A 19,088-nucleotide genomic window follows, 5' to 3' on the forward strand; every position below is an offset into this window, starting at 1 on the left:
GCAACTGTTTTCTCTTCTTCGAGAGCTTGCTCATGTTGATTCCATTCTAGGTGACTCACAAGCAGTATCCCTGGAGGTGGGCTCGGAATTCAGTCGTATGGCTTACAATACTGCTCTGCCGAAGCCAGCGTCATCCCGGGCCTGCTGGGAAAGTGAGTAATGGAATGCGAACATGTGGATGGATGACCAGGTAGTGGTCCTGCAAATATTTTGGATTGGCACCTGGGCCAGGAAAGCTACCGACGAGGCTTGCACCCTGGTTGAATGGCAGTTACTATCACCAGCGGTGGCACTTTTGCCTGTTCATAGCAAAAAAGGATGCAGGAGGTGATCCATGATGAAATTCTTTGGACAGACATAGGAAGGCCCTTCGTTCTGTCTGCCACCGCGACGAATAGCTGTGTCAACTTATGGAATGGCTTAGTCCTTTCTATGTAAAAGGCTAGTGCCCTTCTGACGGCCAGAGAGTATAATCTATGCTCCTCAACTGGTTTATGAGGTTCTGGAAAGAAGACTGGTAAGTATATTTCCTGGTTGATATGAAACTGCACAACTACCTTGGGCAAGAAAGCTGAGTGCAGCCACAGCTAGACCTTGTCCTTGTAGAACACTTTGTAGGGCAGCTCCGAGATAAGCGCCTTAATCTCAGAGACCCTATGAGCTGATGTTATCGCCACCAGAAAAGAGACCTTCCATATGAGCAGAAGAAGGGAACAAGAGGCCAATGGCTCGAAGGAACCTTGACAGTATGAGGTTCAGGACTCAAGGAGGGATGGGATCGCAGACTTGAGGATAGAACTGCTCCAGACCTTTTACAAAATGGACAGTCATGTTGTGAGCAAAGACCTGCCCTAGAATGGAGAGTGGAAGGCTGAAATAATGGCCAAATGGACCTTGATCGACAAAAGAGACAGGCCCTGGAGCTTGAGGTGCAGAAGGTAGTCCAGTATCGACTACAGCGAGGCCTGACCAAGGTCCAAAACGTGAACTGTTTTCATTTGGCCAGGTAGATTGCCCTGAGAGAGGGCTTTCTGCTGCTCGATGGGATATGTTAGGCATGGGCTGAGCACTCCTGCTTGTCCGCATTCAACCATGAAGCAGCCAAGTCATCGAGTGCAGTGCGGCTAGGTTTGGGTGCAGAAACCTGCCAAAGTTCTGAGAAAACCAGTCCAGCAAGAGTGGTAGCTGTAGCGGAGTTGTCATCAAGAGGTCCAGCAGCATGCCAAACCACTGTTGGCCAGGCCAATCCGGAGCTATCAGGGTTACCTTCGCCTTGTCCTACTTGATTTTCATGAGGACTCTTTGGATTAATGGTCCTGGTGGGAAGGCATATAGTTGAGCCCCTGACCACGGGAGCAAAAAGGTGTCGGACAGGGAGCCTCTGTTGACTCCGTGAATTGAGCAGAATACATGGCACTTCCTGTTCTGCCTGGACGCGAACAAGTCCACCCAGGGAGTTCCCACCTCTGGAAGATCATGCTGATCAACTGCAGATGGAGTGACTACTCGTGGCAAGATGAGAAGGTCCTGCAGAGGTGATCTGCCAACACATTCCTGGCCCTGGGAAGGTGCATTGCCACAAGATGAATGGTATGTTGCACACAGAAGTCCCACAGCCAGAGAGCTTCTTTGCATAGGGCTGATGACCTTGCTCATGGATATAAAACATTGTGACAGGCCAAGTGAACCACTCTGAGCTCTCTGACATTTATGTGGAGTGAGCCATCAGCCTGAGACCAACAACCTTGCGTGCTGAGATCACCCATGTAGGCTCCCCAACCCAAATCTGAGGCATCATCAGGGTCATCGCCAGAGTCTGGGCTGCGAAGGGGATTCCTTTCAACACCAATTTGGGATTCAGCCACGATTCTAGGGATGACTGTATATGGTCCGGCACCCTGACTATACAGTCCAGATCATGCCTTTTGGAGACATAGACTGATGCCAGCCATACCTGCAGGGGTCTGAGGTGGAATAGCATATGCTGCACAGGCTATATGTGGCCTAACAACCTCAGGTACGTGTGAGCAGGTGTGCCCTCACATTTGAGATCAGGTTGGACATAGCTTGGAAACGGACCTCCAGGAGGAAAGCTCTGACCTGCATGGAGTCGAGTACCACTCCTATGAACTCTATCCATTGCATTGGTGTCAGGGTCAATTTCTTTTAATTTATTAACTGACCCAGATCATGACAGGTGGAGCGTACCAGATCAAGGCTCCTTTGCACCTGAGATCATCCCTTGATGAGCTAGTCATTGAGGTATGGATAGACCCGAAACCCTCGACACCTCAGGTAAGTGGCTAGTGGCGCCATTCACTTTGTAAATACTCTCAGGGCCAATGAGAGTTCGAAGGCTAGTGCTGTGAATTGGAAATGGTGTCAGCCCACCACAAAATCTGTGCCCTTGGAAGATGAAGATATGAAAGTATGAGTTCTTCAAGTCGAGGGCAGCATACCAGTCTCCTGGATCCAAGGAGGGAATAATGGAGGCTAGAGAGACCATGTGAAACTTATTGAGATATTTATTGAGGTGTCACAGGTCTAGAATGGGTCTTGGGCCCCCTTTTGCTTTTGGGATTATGAAACAGAGGGAATAGACCCTTTTCCCCCTTATTTCTTGAGGGATCACCTCTACTGCCCCCAGCTGTAGGAGGTTCTCTACCTCCTGAACGAGGAGTTGCTGTGAGAAGGGTCCCTGAAGAGGGACAGGGAAGGTGGGGTGGAGGGGGGGCGACCAAGAACTGCAGGGTGCAGCCGAGCGATATCATATTAAGCACCCAATGGTCCGAGGTTACTTGTGACCATGCCGACTGGAAGGGGTACAGGTAGTAGAGGAAAGGATACCAAGGTGGATCCTGGGATCTGATTGTGATGCTGACCTCGAGCGCACCATCAAAATGCCTGCCTTTGGATCCATTGCTGTCTCACAGGGCCAGGATGTGTGGGTGAGAGGAAAGGGGTGACAGTGTTTAAACTCTTGTCTTCTTCCTTCCTCTTGTAGGCACTTTGTTTAGAAGAGTCCTTCAAGTGACTCCCAGGACCCAGGTGGCACATTGGGCTGTAACTGTTTTCTTGCTGTCTACAGGGTGTGGAGGCCCAGCAAGCACAGAGTGGCTCGTGAGTCTTTGAGTCCATGCAGCCTCGCATCCATCAGCTCTGAGAAGAGCCCAGTGCCTTCAAATGGAAGGTCCTGGATGGAGGACTGCATTTCCTAGGACAGACCCAAGGATTGTAGCCAAGAGCTGTGCCTCATTACCAAAGCCAAGCCAATGACTCTGGCAGCCAAATTGGCAGCATCCAAGACTATCTGGAGGGAGCCCCTTGCCACTGCTTTGCTCTCTTCCCAGATCATGGCAAACTCCTGACTAAGGTCCTGTTGCAAGGCTTCCCTAAACTTGTTGAGGGAGTCCCAGAGATTAAAGTTATACCTCCCCAACAAGGCCTGGTGGTTGGACACCAGGAACTGGAGACTGGCCATTGAATAAGTTTTCCTTCCAAAGAGATCCAGTCTCTTGACATCCTTATTCTTAGGTGTGGCACTCGCCTGACCTTGCCTGTCTCTTTCGTTGGCCGCAGATACATCCAGCAACCCAGGGGGCGGGTGTGTATAAAGATATTCAAACCCCATATGGGGAACATAATATTTCTTTTCTGCCCACTTGGAGGGGGCGGAATAGATGAGGGGGTTTGTCCTAGCAATCTTGAGAACCCCTTCTTGAACCAGCAACGTGACCTGTGCCGGGGTTGCAGCTGATAGCACGTCAAAGGGATGTCCAACTGCTTTGCCAGCTCCTCAGCCTCCAGTTTCAGGTTGGAAGCCACCCTCTTGAGCAGGGCCTGGCACTCCTTAAGTCATCGGGAGGGCTGGCGTGGGAGGGGGGTCTGCCTCCGCCTTGTCCCGTGACGAAGAGGATGAAGGCAACGTTGGGGGAGAGGCTGGGACACTTTCCCCCACTGGGGATGGCTCCCTCGGCATTGCCACCTGCTCTTTCAATCCCGTGATGGAGTCTGTGCTGTGTTCCGAGCACAGTACCGGCGGTGCAGGGAGTCGCTTGTCCGATGCAGCTAGGGAGGGGAGGAGTGGTGTGAATAAGGAACTGGAATCATAGGTACGCGCCATGGGTTCCAACAAGGCCACTGAGCAAGTCAGTGGCCCAGCTGCCACGCAGCCACCACAGGTGCTGTGCTGGTCTCCAGAGCTGAAGGTGATTGGTGCTTCCTTGGTGAGGGGTTAAACTCCCACTTCAACTCAGACCAATCACCAGGGATGAGGGTGGTTTGTGGAATCTTGCATGTGGAGGCTCATTTTTCAGTGCAGGGGATTGGTGCCTGGAAGATTACAACCAATGCCTTTCCCAGGAACGGCGCCAAGGACTGGTGCCGAGCGGTCCTGCACTGGCAGATACCAAAGCGTTAAGGGCTTTCTAGGGGATGGGGACCTGCGTCGGGGTGCTCACTGGCAGGAGGCGTGCCGTGCCAGGAATACGGAGATCGGTGCCTTGAATCGGGTGATCCACGCCACGTTGGTGGAGACCGCAAACGTGGTGCTCGAAATCTGGGCCATTCAGTTCTATTAATTTATTACATTTTGAATGCATTTCTTTTTAAATTGCACAGGGTTTTTTTGCACTTGTTTTGTTACTCAATAAAATTCTATTTTTGGAAAATAATTCATCTTTATTAATTCCTAACATACACTGTAGAATGTCTAACAGTTCTGAAAGCACCCAACTGTTCTTGTACAGTGTGACACAACTCATAAGATCAATGACAAAATGTGATAATCATGAGGGAGAATAAGACCAGTGAGAGGGATACAACTAACATTAGAAAATAGCAAAATTATGAGATAATATGCAAGGAAATTTTGGAACATGAATTTGGTTTCTGTTAAATTATACTTTTGAAAGGTGGAACTGAGCAAATCTGGATTTAAACACGTTTTTGAACATAATAAGAACAGTTGGAAGTATGTTCTAACCCACTGCTCAGAGCAGAGAGTTTCTATATCACCTTGCCACCAGTAGGTCCTGAATTTCTACTGATAAATGCTGATGTCAGCTGTGTTTATCATCATTCAAACCCTCAGAGCTCAGGACTGACATAAGTGTGATGCAGGTCAGGGCTATTGTGATCAGAAAAAGGATCTATTTTTCTAGAAGATCAATTTTCCTCCATTTAGGCTACCTGAAATAAACTTAAAAATGGAATCTTTTAACAAAATAAATGTGCGAAACCAAGATCTAAATGTTATAATCTTCTAAGGATATGACATTTTACTTTCTTTGTCAAAAGGAATATATCCCTCCCCGCATTTTGATTCCCAAAAGGCAGCTGTTTCTGCAGTACATCTTGTTCACTTGCAAGCGGGGAGCAGAGTGCACACCTCAATGTAAATTTAGCAATACTGCTGGACCAACCCCTTATCCCTCCCAAAGCTATTTAGTTTCTATTTGTCTCCTCTCCATCAGTGCCTGAAATAGAAATGTTGCAGTATTACTTCAAGCTCCCTTGAAGCACAGCCTTGTCCTTGGATCCATTGACCCAAGAAGCAATCAACGGTACAAGAAGGGAGTCATTTGATGAAGTAACCCTCTCCTAACCTGGTGCACAAACCGTAACCCTTCTTACACTGTTTTTAATTCTCAACTGAGGCTATGCAAAGTTAGCGAGATCCTTAGCTTTAGTATATAAAAGGAATGCCTACCTAGATATTCTTTTCATCTGCTTATGCAGCTAGATCAAAAAGGGATATAAAAAAAACTATGTGCCAGGAGTCTTCCAATGTAACCACTCAACAACTCCCTATAGACACAAAAGTCTTGTTTTCAGAAGATTTTTTTTCCCCACCCTTGAACTCTAGAATCAATATCTGCTCAGGAATCTTGCATTCCAAAGGACAAGCATCCCTAGGAAAGTTGAGCCTTTGTCCAATTACCTTAAATTATCTCCTACCCTTTTTATTTATTTGTCCTATCTCCTTTTTATTTCTGAGAAGTTTGGTTCTAGATGCTGTTGCAAGCTTGCTTCTTAACAAGAGATACCAATATTCTATCTGCACAGTTGGGTAGCTGAAATTATAGGAGGAGGAGGGAGGAGTATTACTTTCCTCTGGTCTATCAGTATACAGTTGCCAGAGGAAGGACACAAAGCAAGATGAATAAAAGGTATGTTGCCACAGACTCCTGGTGATACTGACTGGTAATGTTGTAAACCAGAACTGTAGCCAAAAATTGTACAAGATTCCTGAGTCTTTTTCCCTTTCTTGCATCTGCCTCCACTGTGAAGGCAAAAATATCCAGGGAATAAGTAATTACCTCAATACATTTTATACTTCACGATCGTGGATATTTGGGGTTTGAAAAGGTAGCTTACCATTCCCAACAGAGTTCTGGCTGCTTATCCAACCACCAGTCAATGAAGCAGATTCCACTTCTAAGATGCTGCTGCTGTGTGACTTCGGGATATTACGCCAGGCAGGAACTAACCCACCAGCTCGCTTCATATGAGAATCCCTTGAAGAAGAGTAAGGAAAACCAATGGATTAACCTCTGGCCAATATTTTCAGCGGATGGAGCGGTATAGGGTACTGGGGAGAAGTACTAGACAGCCCTACATTTTTCCAAGCTGGCAATAACATTTCGTCTTCACCTTACTTTCACACAGTCTCAAAAGAGAAGGCAAAAGGATTCTACGGGAAAATCCTGGGCGGGGGGGGGGAGGGGAGGAAGCATCGACTTCTTCTCAATAAATGATATTTTCTAAAGATTTTATTCTTTGACATAGGAATCTGGGCTCTCTTTCTTGGTCCCCAAGTGTAAGAATTATCTCCCTTATTCCCAAACAAACCAAAAACTATAACCTCCAGTCATACATTTTCTTCAAGAGGGATTATAAAAACTGCATCAAAATTTCCAAACACCAGTTCCTCTTGATTTTGACACTAAGTCCCCTTATTGTACAAAATAGTAAAAAGAGCTCTCAAAAGGAACGATGGTGAATGTAGCTCCCTGCAGAACACGGCTTTCAGAAAATAGCAACTGCAGCTATGTCACAATCTGCACTTTTTCTACAAGTATCACTGTATAGATCTTCATTCCTGGAAACTATGGAGCTGCAAGGAATTTCTCTACTGAAGATGACACTGGTTCCTTAGGAGACCCTAAGCAAGTAATACATGACAAAACCATGCTCTGGAAAGTTAACTGTTCCGAACAGATTTTTAAGATCTACACAAACAACTCTTTTGTAAAACCCTGAGTATGATCTCCTTTTACAGTAGTCACAGGAATCAGAGATGAAGGTTGAAAAGTATATTTATTTATTAGGGCTGTCAACAGATTAAAAAAATTAATCGTGATTAATCGCACTGTTAAATAATAATAGAATATCATTTATTTAAATATTTTTGGATGTTTTCTACTATGTCAAACTTTAGAGCCTACAAGTCCAATCAGTCCTACTTCTTGTTCCGCCAATCACTAAAACAGGTTTGTTTACATTTGCAGAAAATAATGCTGCTTGCTGCTTGTTTACAATGACACCTGAAAGTGAGAAAAGGTATTTTCATGGCACTGTTGTAGCCGGCGCTGCAAGATATTTACATGCCAGATGCGCTAAAGATTTTGTCCCTTGGTGCTTCAACCACCATTCCAGAGGAAGTGCGCCCATGTTGACAGGTTCTGCTCAATAACAATCCAAAGCAGTGCAGACTGACGCATGTTCATTTTCATAATCTGAATCAGATGCCACCTGCAGAAGGTTGATTTTCTTTATTGGTGGTTCAGGTTCTGTAGTTTCTGCATAGGCGTATTGCTCTTTTAAAACTTCTGAAAGCATTCTCCCTACCTCGTCCCTCTCAGATTTTGGAAGGCACCTTCAGATTTTTAAATCTTGGGTCGAGTGCTGTAGCTATCTTCAGAAATTTCACATTGGTATCTTCTTTGAATTTTGTCAAATTTGCAGTAAAAGTGTTCTTAAAATGAACATGTGCTGGGTCATCATCCGAGACTGCTATAACATGAAATATATGGCAGAACGAGGGTAAAACAGAGCAGGAGACATACAATTCTTCACCAAGGAGTTAAGTCACAAATTTAATTAACACATTTTTTTAATGAGCGTCATCAGCATGGAAGCATGTCCTCTGGAACGATGGCCACAGCATGAAGAAGCATATGAATCTTTAGCGCATCTGGCATGAAAATATCTTGCAACGCCAGCTACAACAGTGTCATACAAACACCTGTTCTCACTTTCAGGTGACATTGTAAATAAGAAGCGGGCAGCATTACCTCCCATAAATGTAAACAAACTTGTTTGTCTGAGCAATTGGCTGAACAAGAAATAGGACTGAGTGGACTTGTAGGCTCTAAAGTTTTACATGGTTTTGTTTTTGAGTGCAGTTGTGTAACAAAAAAGAATCTACATTTGTAAGTTGCACTTTTATGATAAATAGATTGCACAACAGTACTTGTATGAGGTGAACCGAAAAATATTTCTTCTGTTTATCATTTTATAGTGCAAATATTTGTAATAAAAATAATATAAAGTGTGCACTGTACACTTTGTATACTGTGATGTAACTGAAATTGATAAATTTGAAAATGTAGAAAAACATCCAAAATTTTTTAATAAATTTCAATTGGTATTCTATTGTTTAACAGTGCGATTAATCGCGATTAATTTTTTTTTAGTTAATCGTGCGAGTTAACTGCGGTTAATTGACAGCCCTGTTATTTATGCATGCTATGTATTCTAAACCACTCAGGAGGCCGCAATAAAGTCCTCAAGCAGAAATGGTCTCATGTAAATCCATTATCAGTACAAATGCTCCAGATTAGAGCCTGACACAGGGATTCTCACTGTTGGACAGTAATTTAACTGAGTCAAAGATAACAGGGCAGATTAACTCTTGACATGGAAAGCACAGTGACAGACATCTTCTAAATTTAAAACAAACTGTCTCCTTGATGCCATCATCCTGCAACTTCAGTTTTTGACAGAGCTTAAGGACAGAGCTCTGTATTTACATCCATTTTCTTAATCCCAGTTCCCGTAGTTGGTCGTTCCTCTCAATCATGAACCGTACAAATTAATGACCATCCAAACAGGGAAGACTGCCATGGCACAACATATCCAGCTTCATATTTCCCATAATCTACCTGCATCGCAGTCTACAAGAACTGCTGTCTGGGACTGACGGTCAGTACTTAAGTTTCTTATTATAGAACTACAGTTTAGTTCTCAGAGGTTCTAGTGTGCAGGGCCATAAGGGAAGCAAAACTCCAAGAGTGCGCTTTATTAAAATCTACCTGTGGGTGCTTGAGCTCTCAGACAAGGGCATGTCCAGACTGACTGGGCTGTTGCTGTTGCGTTCACTGCTCTCATATCCAGATTCCATCCTTTGGATCAGACGAGGATGCTGATCCATCAGGTGCTGGGTGCCCCGACCTCGACCCCAGTGCTTATACCTGATGTTTAGTTGGTTTGGCCTTGTTCCTTGAGTTGCTGGTTCCTTCAGCTTATCCTCTGCAAATTCCTTGGCTGTCAAGAGAAAAGAATATGGGATGGCAGAAGTGTCAGGTTTAATTCCATCAAGTTACCTGCTAGTATTCTGGATTCTTAACCATGTTTAAACCAAATGTGCTGCTTGTGTGTTCAGGAATCAAATTGGCCAGACAATTTCAAAAAGCCTAGACAATATCTTTATAGCATCTCTAAAAACATGAAGTAATTTCCAGAGGAGCAAGGGAAATGAAGCTTTAGACTCATGTAGATTCTCCCCAAGCTGACTTCTTTTTAAACACCTGCCATTTAGTGGAACCTGCTTCATCCAAAGGAAAACAAAATCTATGAGCCAGGAGTTCGAGTCATCCCTGTCAGGGTGAATATAGTAAAAGCCAGAAAGAGGGATATATTTCAATAGAGAAAGGGAAAGAGAAGGTTAGCCACCTTGTGCAGTAACTGAGGTTCTTCAAGATGGTTGTCCCTGTGGGTGCTCCACTTTAGGTGTCTTGACGCCCTGCGCTTGTAATCGGAGATTTGTGGTAGCAGTGCCCAGTTGGGCTGCGCACATGCCGTAATCGTCTCACACTGCTCCAAGTGGTTACATAGCGGTGTGCAGCCAACCATGCCCATGTTCCCTCTCTACCCCTGAGAATCTATGTGAAACTCTGAAGTAGAGGGGAGGAGGGTGGGTAGTGGAGCACCCATAGGGATACTAATCTTAAAGAACCTCAATTACTGCACCAGGTGAGTAACCTCTTTTTCTTCAAATTGGAGGATTGGGCCAAAAGAAATCTAATGAGGTTCAACAAGGACAAGTGCAGAGTCCTGCACTAAGGACGGAAGAATCCCATGCACCGCTACAGGCTGGGGACGGACTGGCTGGCTAAGCAGCAGTTCTGCAGAAAAGGACCTTGGGATTACAGTGGATGAGAAGCTGGATATGAGTCAGCAGTGTGCCCTTGTTGCCAAGAAGGCTAACGGCATATTGGGCTGCATTAGTAGGAGCACTGCCAGCAGACTGAGGGAAGTGATTATTCCCCTCTATTCGGCACTGGTGAGGCCACATCTGGAGTACTGCGTCCAGTTTTGGGCCCCCCCACTACAGAAAGGATGTGGACCAATTGGAGAGAGTCCAGCAGAGGGCAACGAAAATGATTAGGGGGCTGGAGCACATGACTTATGAAGAGAGGCTGAGGGAACTGGGCTTGTTTAGTCTGCAGAAGAGTGGGGGGGGGGAATTTGACAGCAGCCTTCAATTACCTGAAGGGGGAGGTTCCAAAGAGGATGGAGCTTGGCTGTTCTCAGTGGTGGCAGATGAAAGAACAAGGAGCAATAGTCCCAAGTCGCAGTGGGGGAGGTCTAGGTTGGATATTAGGAAACACTATTTCACTAGGAGGGTGGTGGAGCACTGGAATGGGTTACCTAGGGAGGTGGTGGAATTGCCATCCTTAGAGGTTTTTAAGGCCCAGGTTGACAAAGCCCTGGCTGGGATGGTTTAGTTGGGGTTGGTCCTGCTTTGAGCAGGTGGTTGGACTAGATGACCTCCTGAGGTCTCTTCCAACCCTAATCTTCTATGATTCTTTGAGGAATGTCCCTGTGGGTGCTCCACTTTAGGTTACTATTGAGCAGTGCCCCTCAGTGGAGGGAAGGGGCTTTGGAGTTGGATTATTGATAACACCGTGAGCAACTGATGCTGACTGTTGCTCTATAGCATAATGTTTAGTAAATGTATGGACTAATGTTCAGTTTGCTGCTCTGCAAATGTCAGTGATAGGAACATTATTGAGAAAGGCCACGGATGTTGCATGTGCTCTAGTGCTTTGGTAGCACAGTTGAATACATCCTGATATCCATTTAAATAGTTGCTGTTTGGAGATGGTTTGACTCATTGAGTATCTGGTATGGAAACAAATAGTCTCGGTGATTTTCTAAATGTTTTTGTTCTTTCAATGTAGAAAGCTAATGCTCTGTGAACATCCAATGTGCGGAGTGAGGCCTCCCACCTGTCCACATGTGGCTTTGGATACAACTCAGGTAAGAATATGGGTTGGTTCAAATGAAAGGGGGAGGAGACTTTGGTTACTCTTGGGTTGGAAGCCGAGATGCAATTGTAGGATTACTTTATCTTTAAAGAATATTGTATAAGGTGAGTGTATCATTAGGGCACCTAATTGTCCCACTCTGGTGGACTTGATGGCAATGAGAAAAGCCACCTTCATGGACAAAACAAAAAGCAGGTTGCAAGGGGTTCAAATGGCTTTCCCATGAGTCTGTGTATAACAAGGTTGAGGTCCCACATGGGTGTAGGGTTTCTTATTGTTGGATAAGTGTTTTCAATGCCTTTAAGGAAACGTTTAATTGTCAGATGAGTGAATATAGTGACCCCATCCACATTGTCACGAAAGGAAGTAACAGCAGCCAAGTGTACTTGAATGGACCTTGTGGATAGCACAGATTTTTGTAAGACTTTGTATATAGTCCAGGATCCTTGGGAGGGGGGGGACAATTGTGGTAAGATCGGTTTATCTTGGCACCAGGTGCAGAATCGTTTCCACTTATAGACATACGTCTTTCTTGTACTTGGTCTCTGACTGTTCAGTAATAGATCTTTTACTTCCTCAGAACAGGCCTCCTCGACCCCAGTCATCCAGGGAGTATCCAAGCCTTGAGATGGAGCACTGTGAGGTTGGGATGTCCTGCATCTTGTGATACAAGGTGAGGTACTAAGGGAAGGGTTCGAGGTGGTTTCACCATCATCTGAAGCTAGTAAGGGAATCACGTTTCTCTGGGCCATGTAGCTGCAATAAGAATGACATGGATTTGTCCTGTTTGATCTTGTAAATGACACAGTTTAGGAGTGGGGTTGGAAGAAATGCATACATCAGTGGTGCCGCCTAGGGATTATTGTCCCAATCCCGCCCTGGAGCAATATTGTGGGCACTTGACGTTCTGAGCTATGGCAAATAGATCTTTGGTGGGGAACCCCTATAGTTTGAATATGGATTTGAGAATTCCAGGATCCATCTCCCACTTGTGGGTTTGTGAGAAGTCTGTGCTTAGTACATCTGTTGTTGTATTCTGACGTCCCGGAAGATAGAATGCCAATATCTCTATGTTGTTGTGATGCACCAATTCCAAAGTCATATTGCCTCTGTACATAGAGAGTATGATCATGCTCCCTCTCGGCAGTTCATGTAAAACATGCCTTCTATATTGTCTGTGAGGATCTTGATGACATTGTTCTTGATTAGAGGGAGAAAGTGGTCACATGCATTTTGGACTGCCTTTAGCTCCAGTAAGTTTATGTGCATGTTGGCATCCGCTGGGGACCAGTGGCCTTGGAACATGTTGTTTAGTAAGGCTTGGTCTACACTTACTCAACAATATGTTCCAAGGCCACAAGTATGTGTGTGTGTGTGTGTGTGTGTGTGTGTGTGTGTGTGTGTGTGTGTGTGATCAATCTAAGTTAAGCAACTTCAGCTAAGTGAACAACATAGCTGAAGTCGACATACTTAGATCTACTTACCGTGGTGTCTTCACTGCGGTAAGTTGACAGCTGATGCTCTCCCGTCTACTCTGTCTGCGCCTCTCGCCCTGGTGGAGTACTGGAGTTGACAGGAGAGTGCTCAGCGGTCGATTTATTGCATCTAGACAAATCAACCCCTGCTAGATCGATCGCTGCCTGTTGATCCAGCGAGTAATGTAGACAAGCCCTAAGTGTGCCCCCGAACCTATTAGGGAAGCCTGTGTTGTGACTGCCATGGTTGGAATTCTTTGTTGGAAAGGGACTCCTGAACAGATGTTCTTAGGTTGTGTCCACTATGTTAGAGTGTCTTTTACTCTGTGTGGCATTGTGAGGCATCTGTTGAGAGAGTGCGGCATATACACTGTTCGAAGCCAGGCCTGCAAGCATCTCACGTAGAGAGTGTGGCATGTTTGACAACAAACATTGTTGCCGACATATATCCTAAGAGTTGTAATCACGGATGTTTGTGGGCTGTCTATCATCATTGAAATTAGATTAACAAGATTGAGAAAAAGTTGCTGGGGTAGCACTGCTGTTGCTGTTGAGACGGGCTCCTATGAATTCCAACTTTTGGACAGGAACCAATGTGGATTTTTGTGCATTTATTTGCAACTCTAGGTTTGTGAAAACCTACTCTGTTTCTTTTTGTTTGCAGGTACTTAGATGCCCAGGGTTTTTAATGTTGCCCTTGTGTCTTTTAGGGTGCGTAATGACACATTGGTTTTGCCTGCAAATAGTTTCTGACCCTCAAAGAGTAAGTCATTGACTGTTGCCTGGACCTCCCGTGGGAACCTGGAGAGGTGGAGCCAAGATACACAATTCATGACCACAGATATCACGATAGATCATGCTGCCGTATATGCAGAGTCAAGGGATGCCTGTAGGGCCCTAGCGATGAGAGACCCTTTGGAAATGTTCGCCTTGTACTATTCTTTTTTGTCATTGGGTAAATTTTCAATAAATTCTGACATTTTGGAGAACAGATTGTGTGTATATTTAGCCAGTAGGGCCGCATAATTGGCAATGCGGAACTGAAGTATAGCTGAGGAATAGGCTTTCCATCCAAAAAGATCCAGCCTTTTCCAATCCTTATGGTACAGGATCATTCGGGACTGCTGTTGTTTCCCCCCTTTGGTTGACTGCCTCCACTACTACGGAGTTTGGTGCAGGGTGTATAAATAAAAATTCATCCCTTTTTGCTGGCACATAATATTTTTTGTCAAACCTCTTACATGAGGGTGGTGCTGTAGCAGGTGTCTGCCAGAATATTTTTGCAGGCTCCATGATTGTATCATTAATTGGCAGGACTATATATGCCGCTTGGGATGCCTGGAATATGTCTGAGTTTTCGTTGGGCTTCTGGTAGCTGTTCTAATGAAATGTCTAGGAATTCAGCTACCCTTTTGAAGTCATCCCCCATAGTGGGAGGGTGTGGCATTATGGTTTTGTCCATTGACGATGATGAGAAGATGCCTCAGGAACTGCTGCAGAACCGTGACGCTCGGTGCCGGAGATGGCATTGTGAACGACCCAGGAATATGAATTGAAGCGGCTGGTGCTGAGGATTTAGAGCTATACAGCATAGGTACAGCAGGTGGTGCCATTGTACTGCTCAGTGCCAACGTTTTCTTCAGCTCCATGGGTACCGAGTTGGAAGGTTTCATTTTTTGTATGAACCTACATTTGAACTTGCCCGCATAGGGTCTTTAGCTCTTCGGGAACTCTCGGTGCTGGACGGCCCCAGTGTCACACGGTCCGGCATGCTAGGTGCCATCTGTACTTGGGCAGATTTTTCCATTGGAGATTGCTTTCTTTTAGGCGATTCTCGGTGTGAGGATGTCTGCGACCGCTTTTGGTAGCTTTTCTTGGAACGGGCTCCTTGCCAGCCATTGTTGGAGCAGAACCCATCAGGCGGCTGTTGGCAACTGTTGGCCACGCACTGTCCAGGATTCGGGGTTTGAGGCTGGCCTGAGGGACTTCTCCATCATGAGGAGCTTCAGTTGGAGATCCCTGGCTTTTCTTGCCCTAGCTGTCAGCTTTCTGCAGTGTGGGCACTTTTGAGTAACATGTGTCTCGCCGAGGCAATGGACAAACTGTGTGTGACCACCAGAGACTGGTATGGAATGTCTGCAATTCAGGTAGTGTTTAAAGCCAGGTGAGCTTGGCATACCTGAGAGAATTGGTCTCTTAGAAGAAAAAACAGGGATAAACCTTGTTTGAAACTATAGCGGTGTGCCTGTTGGAGAGACAGGGTAAGGTAAAAAGGAAAAAAAAATTTTTGAATGAAGAAATAAAAAATTATAGTTGGGCAAGGGAATAGAGTAGCTAACTACAACTAAGCTTCCACACAAAGATGGACTATAAGCAGTCAGGAACAGTATCCCCGATAATATCATGGCTAACCTGGTGGCTGAACTTTGTGACTTTGTCCTCACCCATAACTATTTCACATTTGGGGACAATGTATACCTTCAAATCAGCGGCACTGCGATGGGTACCCGCATGACCCCACAGCACGCCAACATTTTTATGGCTGACTTAGAACAACGCTTCCTCATCTCTCATCCCCTAATGCCCCTACTCTACTTGCGCTACATTGATGACATCATCATCTGGACCCATGGAAAAGAAGCCTTTGAGGAATTCCACCATGATTTCAACAATTTCCATCCCACCTGGACCAGTCCACGCAAGAGATCCACTTCCTGGACACTACGGTGCTAATACGCGATGGTCACATAACCACCACCCTATATCGGAAACCTACTGACCGCTATTCCTACCTACATACCTCTAGCTTTCATCCAGATCATACCACACGATCCATTGTCTACAGCCAAGCTCTACGATATAACCGCATTTGCTCCAACCCCTCAGACAGAGACAAACACCTACAAGATCTCTATCAAGCATTCTTACAACTACAATACCCACCTGCTGAAGTGAAGAAACAGATCGACAGAGCAAGAAGAGTATCCAGAAGTCACCTACTACAGGATAGGCCCAACAAAGAAAATAACAGAACGCCACTAGCCATCACCTTCAGCCCCCAACTAAAACCTATCCAACGCATCATCAAGGATCTACAACCTATCCTGAAGGACGACCCATCACTCTCACAGATCTTGGGAGACAGGCCAGTCCTTGCTTACAGACAGCCCCCCAACCTGAAGCAAATACTCACCAGCAATCACACACCACACAACAGAACCACTAACCCAGGAACCTATCCTTGCAACAAAGCCCGTTGCCAACTCTGTCCACATATCTATTCAGGGGACACCATCATAGGGCCTAATCACATCAGCCACACTATCACAGGCTTGTTCACCTGCGCATCTACCAATGTGATATATGCCATCATGTGCCAGCAATGCCCCTCTGCCATGTACATTGGTCAAACTGGACAGTCTCTACGTAAAAGAATAAATGGACACAAATCAGACGTCAAGAATTATAACATTCAAAAACCAGTCGGAGAACACTTCAATCTCTCTGGTCACTCGATTACAGACCTGAGGGTGGCTATCCTTCAACAAAAAAACTTCAAAAACAGACTCCAACGAGAGACTGCTGAATTGGAATTAATTTGCAAACTGGATACAATTAATTTAGGCTTGAATAGAGACTGGGAATGGATGAGTCATTACACAAAGTAAAACTATTTCCCCATGTTATTTCTCCCCCCAACCCCACCCCCCACTGTTCCTCAGATGTTCTTGTTAACTGCTGGAAATAGCCTACCTTGCTTGTCACCATGAAAGGTTTTCCTCCTTTTCCCCCCCTGCTGCTGGTGATGGCTCATCTTAAGTGATCACTCTCCTTACAGCGTGTATGATAAAACCCATTGTTTCATGTTCTCTCTGTGTGTATATAAATCTCCCCACTGTATTTTCCACCAAATGCATCAGATGAAGTGAGCTGTAGCTCATGAAAGCTTATGCTCAAATAAATTTGTTAGTTTCTAAGGTGCCACAAGTACTCCTTTTCTTTTTACAACTAAGCTAACACTATTAGGAACAAAAAAACCTGTTACCTACCTTTCATAACTGTTGTTCTTTGAGATGTGTTGCTCATGCTCATTCCATTCTAGGCGCGCGCCCATGTGTGCGGTCATCAGAGATTTTTGCCTTAGCAGTATCCATAGGGCCGGCTGTGGCACCCTCAGGAGTGGCGCTCCCATAAGGTGGTATTTCAGGTGCCACCGACCCTCTGCCCTCTCAGTTCCTTCTTGCCGACAACTCCAACAGAGGGGCAGGAGGGCGGGTAATGGAATGGACATGAGCAACACATCTTGAAGAACAACAGTTACGCAAGGTAGGTAACCATTTTTCCTTTTCGAGTGCTTGCTCATGGTGATTCCATTGTAGGTGACTCACAAACAGTACCAATGGAGGCGGGCTCGGAGTTCATGGTCTTGCAGATTGCAGCACTGCTCTGCCAAAGCCAGTGTCATCCTAAGCTTGCTGTATAAATGCATAACGAGATGTGGATGGATGACCAGATTTCTTGGATTGGCACCTGTTCCAGGAAGGCTGCCGATTACGCCTGCACCCTAGTCAAGTGAGCCGTCAAGATCGCCGGCAGGGGCACCTTTGTCAATTCATAACAGTAGCAGATGCAGGCTGTGATCCACGACTATATTCTCTGGGCAGACACTGGGCAACCCTTCATCCTGTCTGCGACAGCAGCGAACAACTGCGTTAGCTTATGGAACAGCTTCGTTCTAGCTGTGTAGAAGGCCAGCACCCGTCTGACATCTAGGATATGCAGCCTGCATTTGTCATACGTCGCATGAGGCTTGGGACAGAAGACCGGTAAGTAAACATCTTGAGCAGTATGAAACTGGGAAACAACTTTGGGCAGGAAAGCCGGGTGTGGTGCAACTGGACCTTGTCCTTGTAGAAGACCGTATATGGCAGCTCAGAGGCGAGTGCCCTGATCTCGGACACCCTGTGGGCTGGTTATAGTGACCAAGAAAGAAACCTTCCAGGAGAGAAGCAGGAGGGAGCAGGAAGCCAAGGGTTCGAAGGGAGGACCCAAGAGCCTTTACAGCAAAAGATTCAGGTCCCAAGGGGTAACCTGGTCCCAGACATGTGAGTAGAGGTGCACCAGACCTTTCAAGAGCCGCACTGTCATAGGACGGGCAAAGACCGTCCTGCCTTGAAACAGAGGGTGAAACATCGAAATAGCCGCCAGGTGAACCTTGACCAAAGAGAGTGACAGGCCCTGAAGCTTAAGGTGCAGCAGATAGTCTAGAATGTCCTGCAGCGGGGCATCTTCTGCCCCAATGTGTCAATCTGAGGCCCAACATGTGAACCGCATCCACTTTGCCAAGTAGTAGCCTGGTGGAAGGTTTTCTGCTGCCCAGCAGGACCTGTTGGACACCAGCAGAGCATGCCCATTCATCCAGACTTAGCCACGCAGTAGCCAAGCTGTCAAGTGCAGAGCCGACAGTTCAGATGACACAGAACATGATCCTGGAACAGCAAGTCCGGCCGAAGAGGCAGCTGCAGCAGGGTGGCTGCCAAAAGACTCAGCAGCGTGCCGAACCAGTGTTGGTGAGGCCATGCTGGGGCTATGAGGATGACGTTCGCTCTGTCTTGCTTCACCTTTAGCAGGAACTTGTGGATCAATGGTACTGGCAGAAAGGCGTACATTAGCATTCCCGACCATGGAATCAAGAAAGCGTCCGACAGGGAGCCTTTGTCCCTGCCCTGTAGAGAGCAGAACACGTGGCACTTTCTGTTCTGCCTGGATGAAAACAGGTCCACCTGGGGAGTCCCCCACCTGTGGAAGATCAGGCTGACCACCTCTGGATGGAGTGACCATTTATGGCGAGATGAGAAGGTCCTGCTGAGGCGATCTGCCAAGGCATTCTTGGTTCCAGGCAAGTGGGCGGCTACCAGATGAATGGCATGCTGCACACAAAAGTCCCAGAAGATGAGCGCCTCCCGACACAGGGCCGAAGACTTGGCACTGCTTTGCCTCTTGATGTAATACATTGTGGCAGTATTGTCTGTGAGGACCTACACCACCTTGCCTTTTA

The 19,088-nt window shown here is 46.0% G+C and overlaps 1 protein-coding gene and 1 long non-coding RNA gene across 25 annotated transcripts in view; one reads left to right on the plus strand and one right to left on the minus strand.

Annotated features, from left to right (window-relative positions):
• The window catches only part of USP54 (ubiquitin specific peptidase 54), a 250,097-nt gene that overhangs the window by 34,349 nt on the left and 196,660 nt on the right, over window positions 1–19,088 (minus strand). For 22 of the 24 annotated variants that reach the window (XM_043517996.1, XM_043518007.1, XM_043517994.1 and 19 more), the window contains 2 exons: window positions 9,318–9,549; window positions 6,379–6,518 (listed from right to left, as the gene is read on the minus strand). In XM_043517996.1, the coding sequence (XP_043373931.1) occupies window positions 6,379–6,518; window positions 9,318–9,549 (372 nt within the window). The remainder of the gene's footprint in view (window positions 1–6,378; window positions 6,519–9,317; window positions 9,550–19,088) is intronic. The other 2 variants (XM_043518001.1, XM_043517998.1) reach the window with 1 other exon arrangement.
• Window positions 965–18,895, plus strand: LOC122460882. The gene is made up of 3 exons (XR_006282484.1): window positions 965–1,006; window positions 3,419–3,424; window positions 18,767–18,895. It is a non-coding gene; the product is annotated as an uncharacterized LOC122460882 (long non-coding RNA).

This window comes from Dermochelys coriacea, chromosome 7 (genome assembly GCF_009764565.3).
Source record: "Dermochelys coriacea isolate rDerCor1 chromosome 7, rDerCor1.pri.v4, whole genome shotgun sequence".
Taxonomy (NCBI): domain Eukaryota; kingdom Metazoa; phylum Chordata; order Testudines; family Dermochelyidae; genus Dermochelys; species Dermochelys coriacea.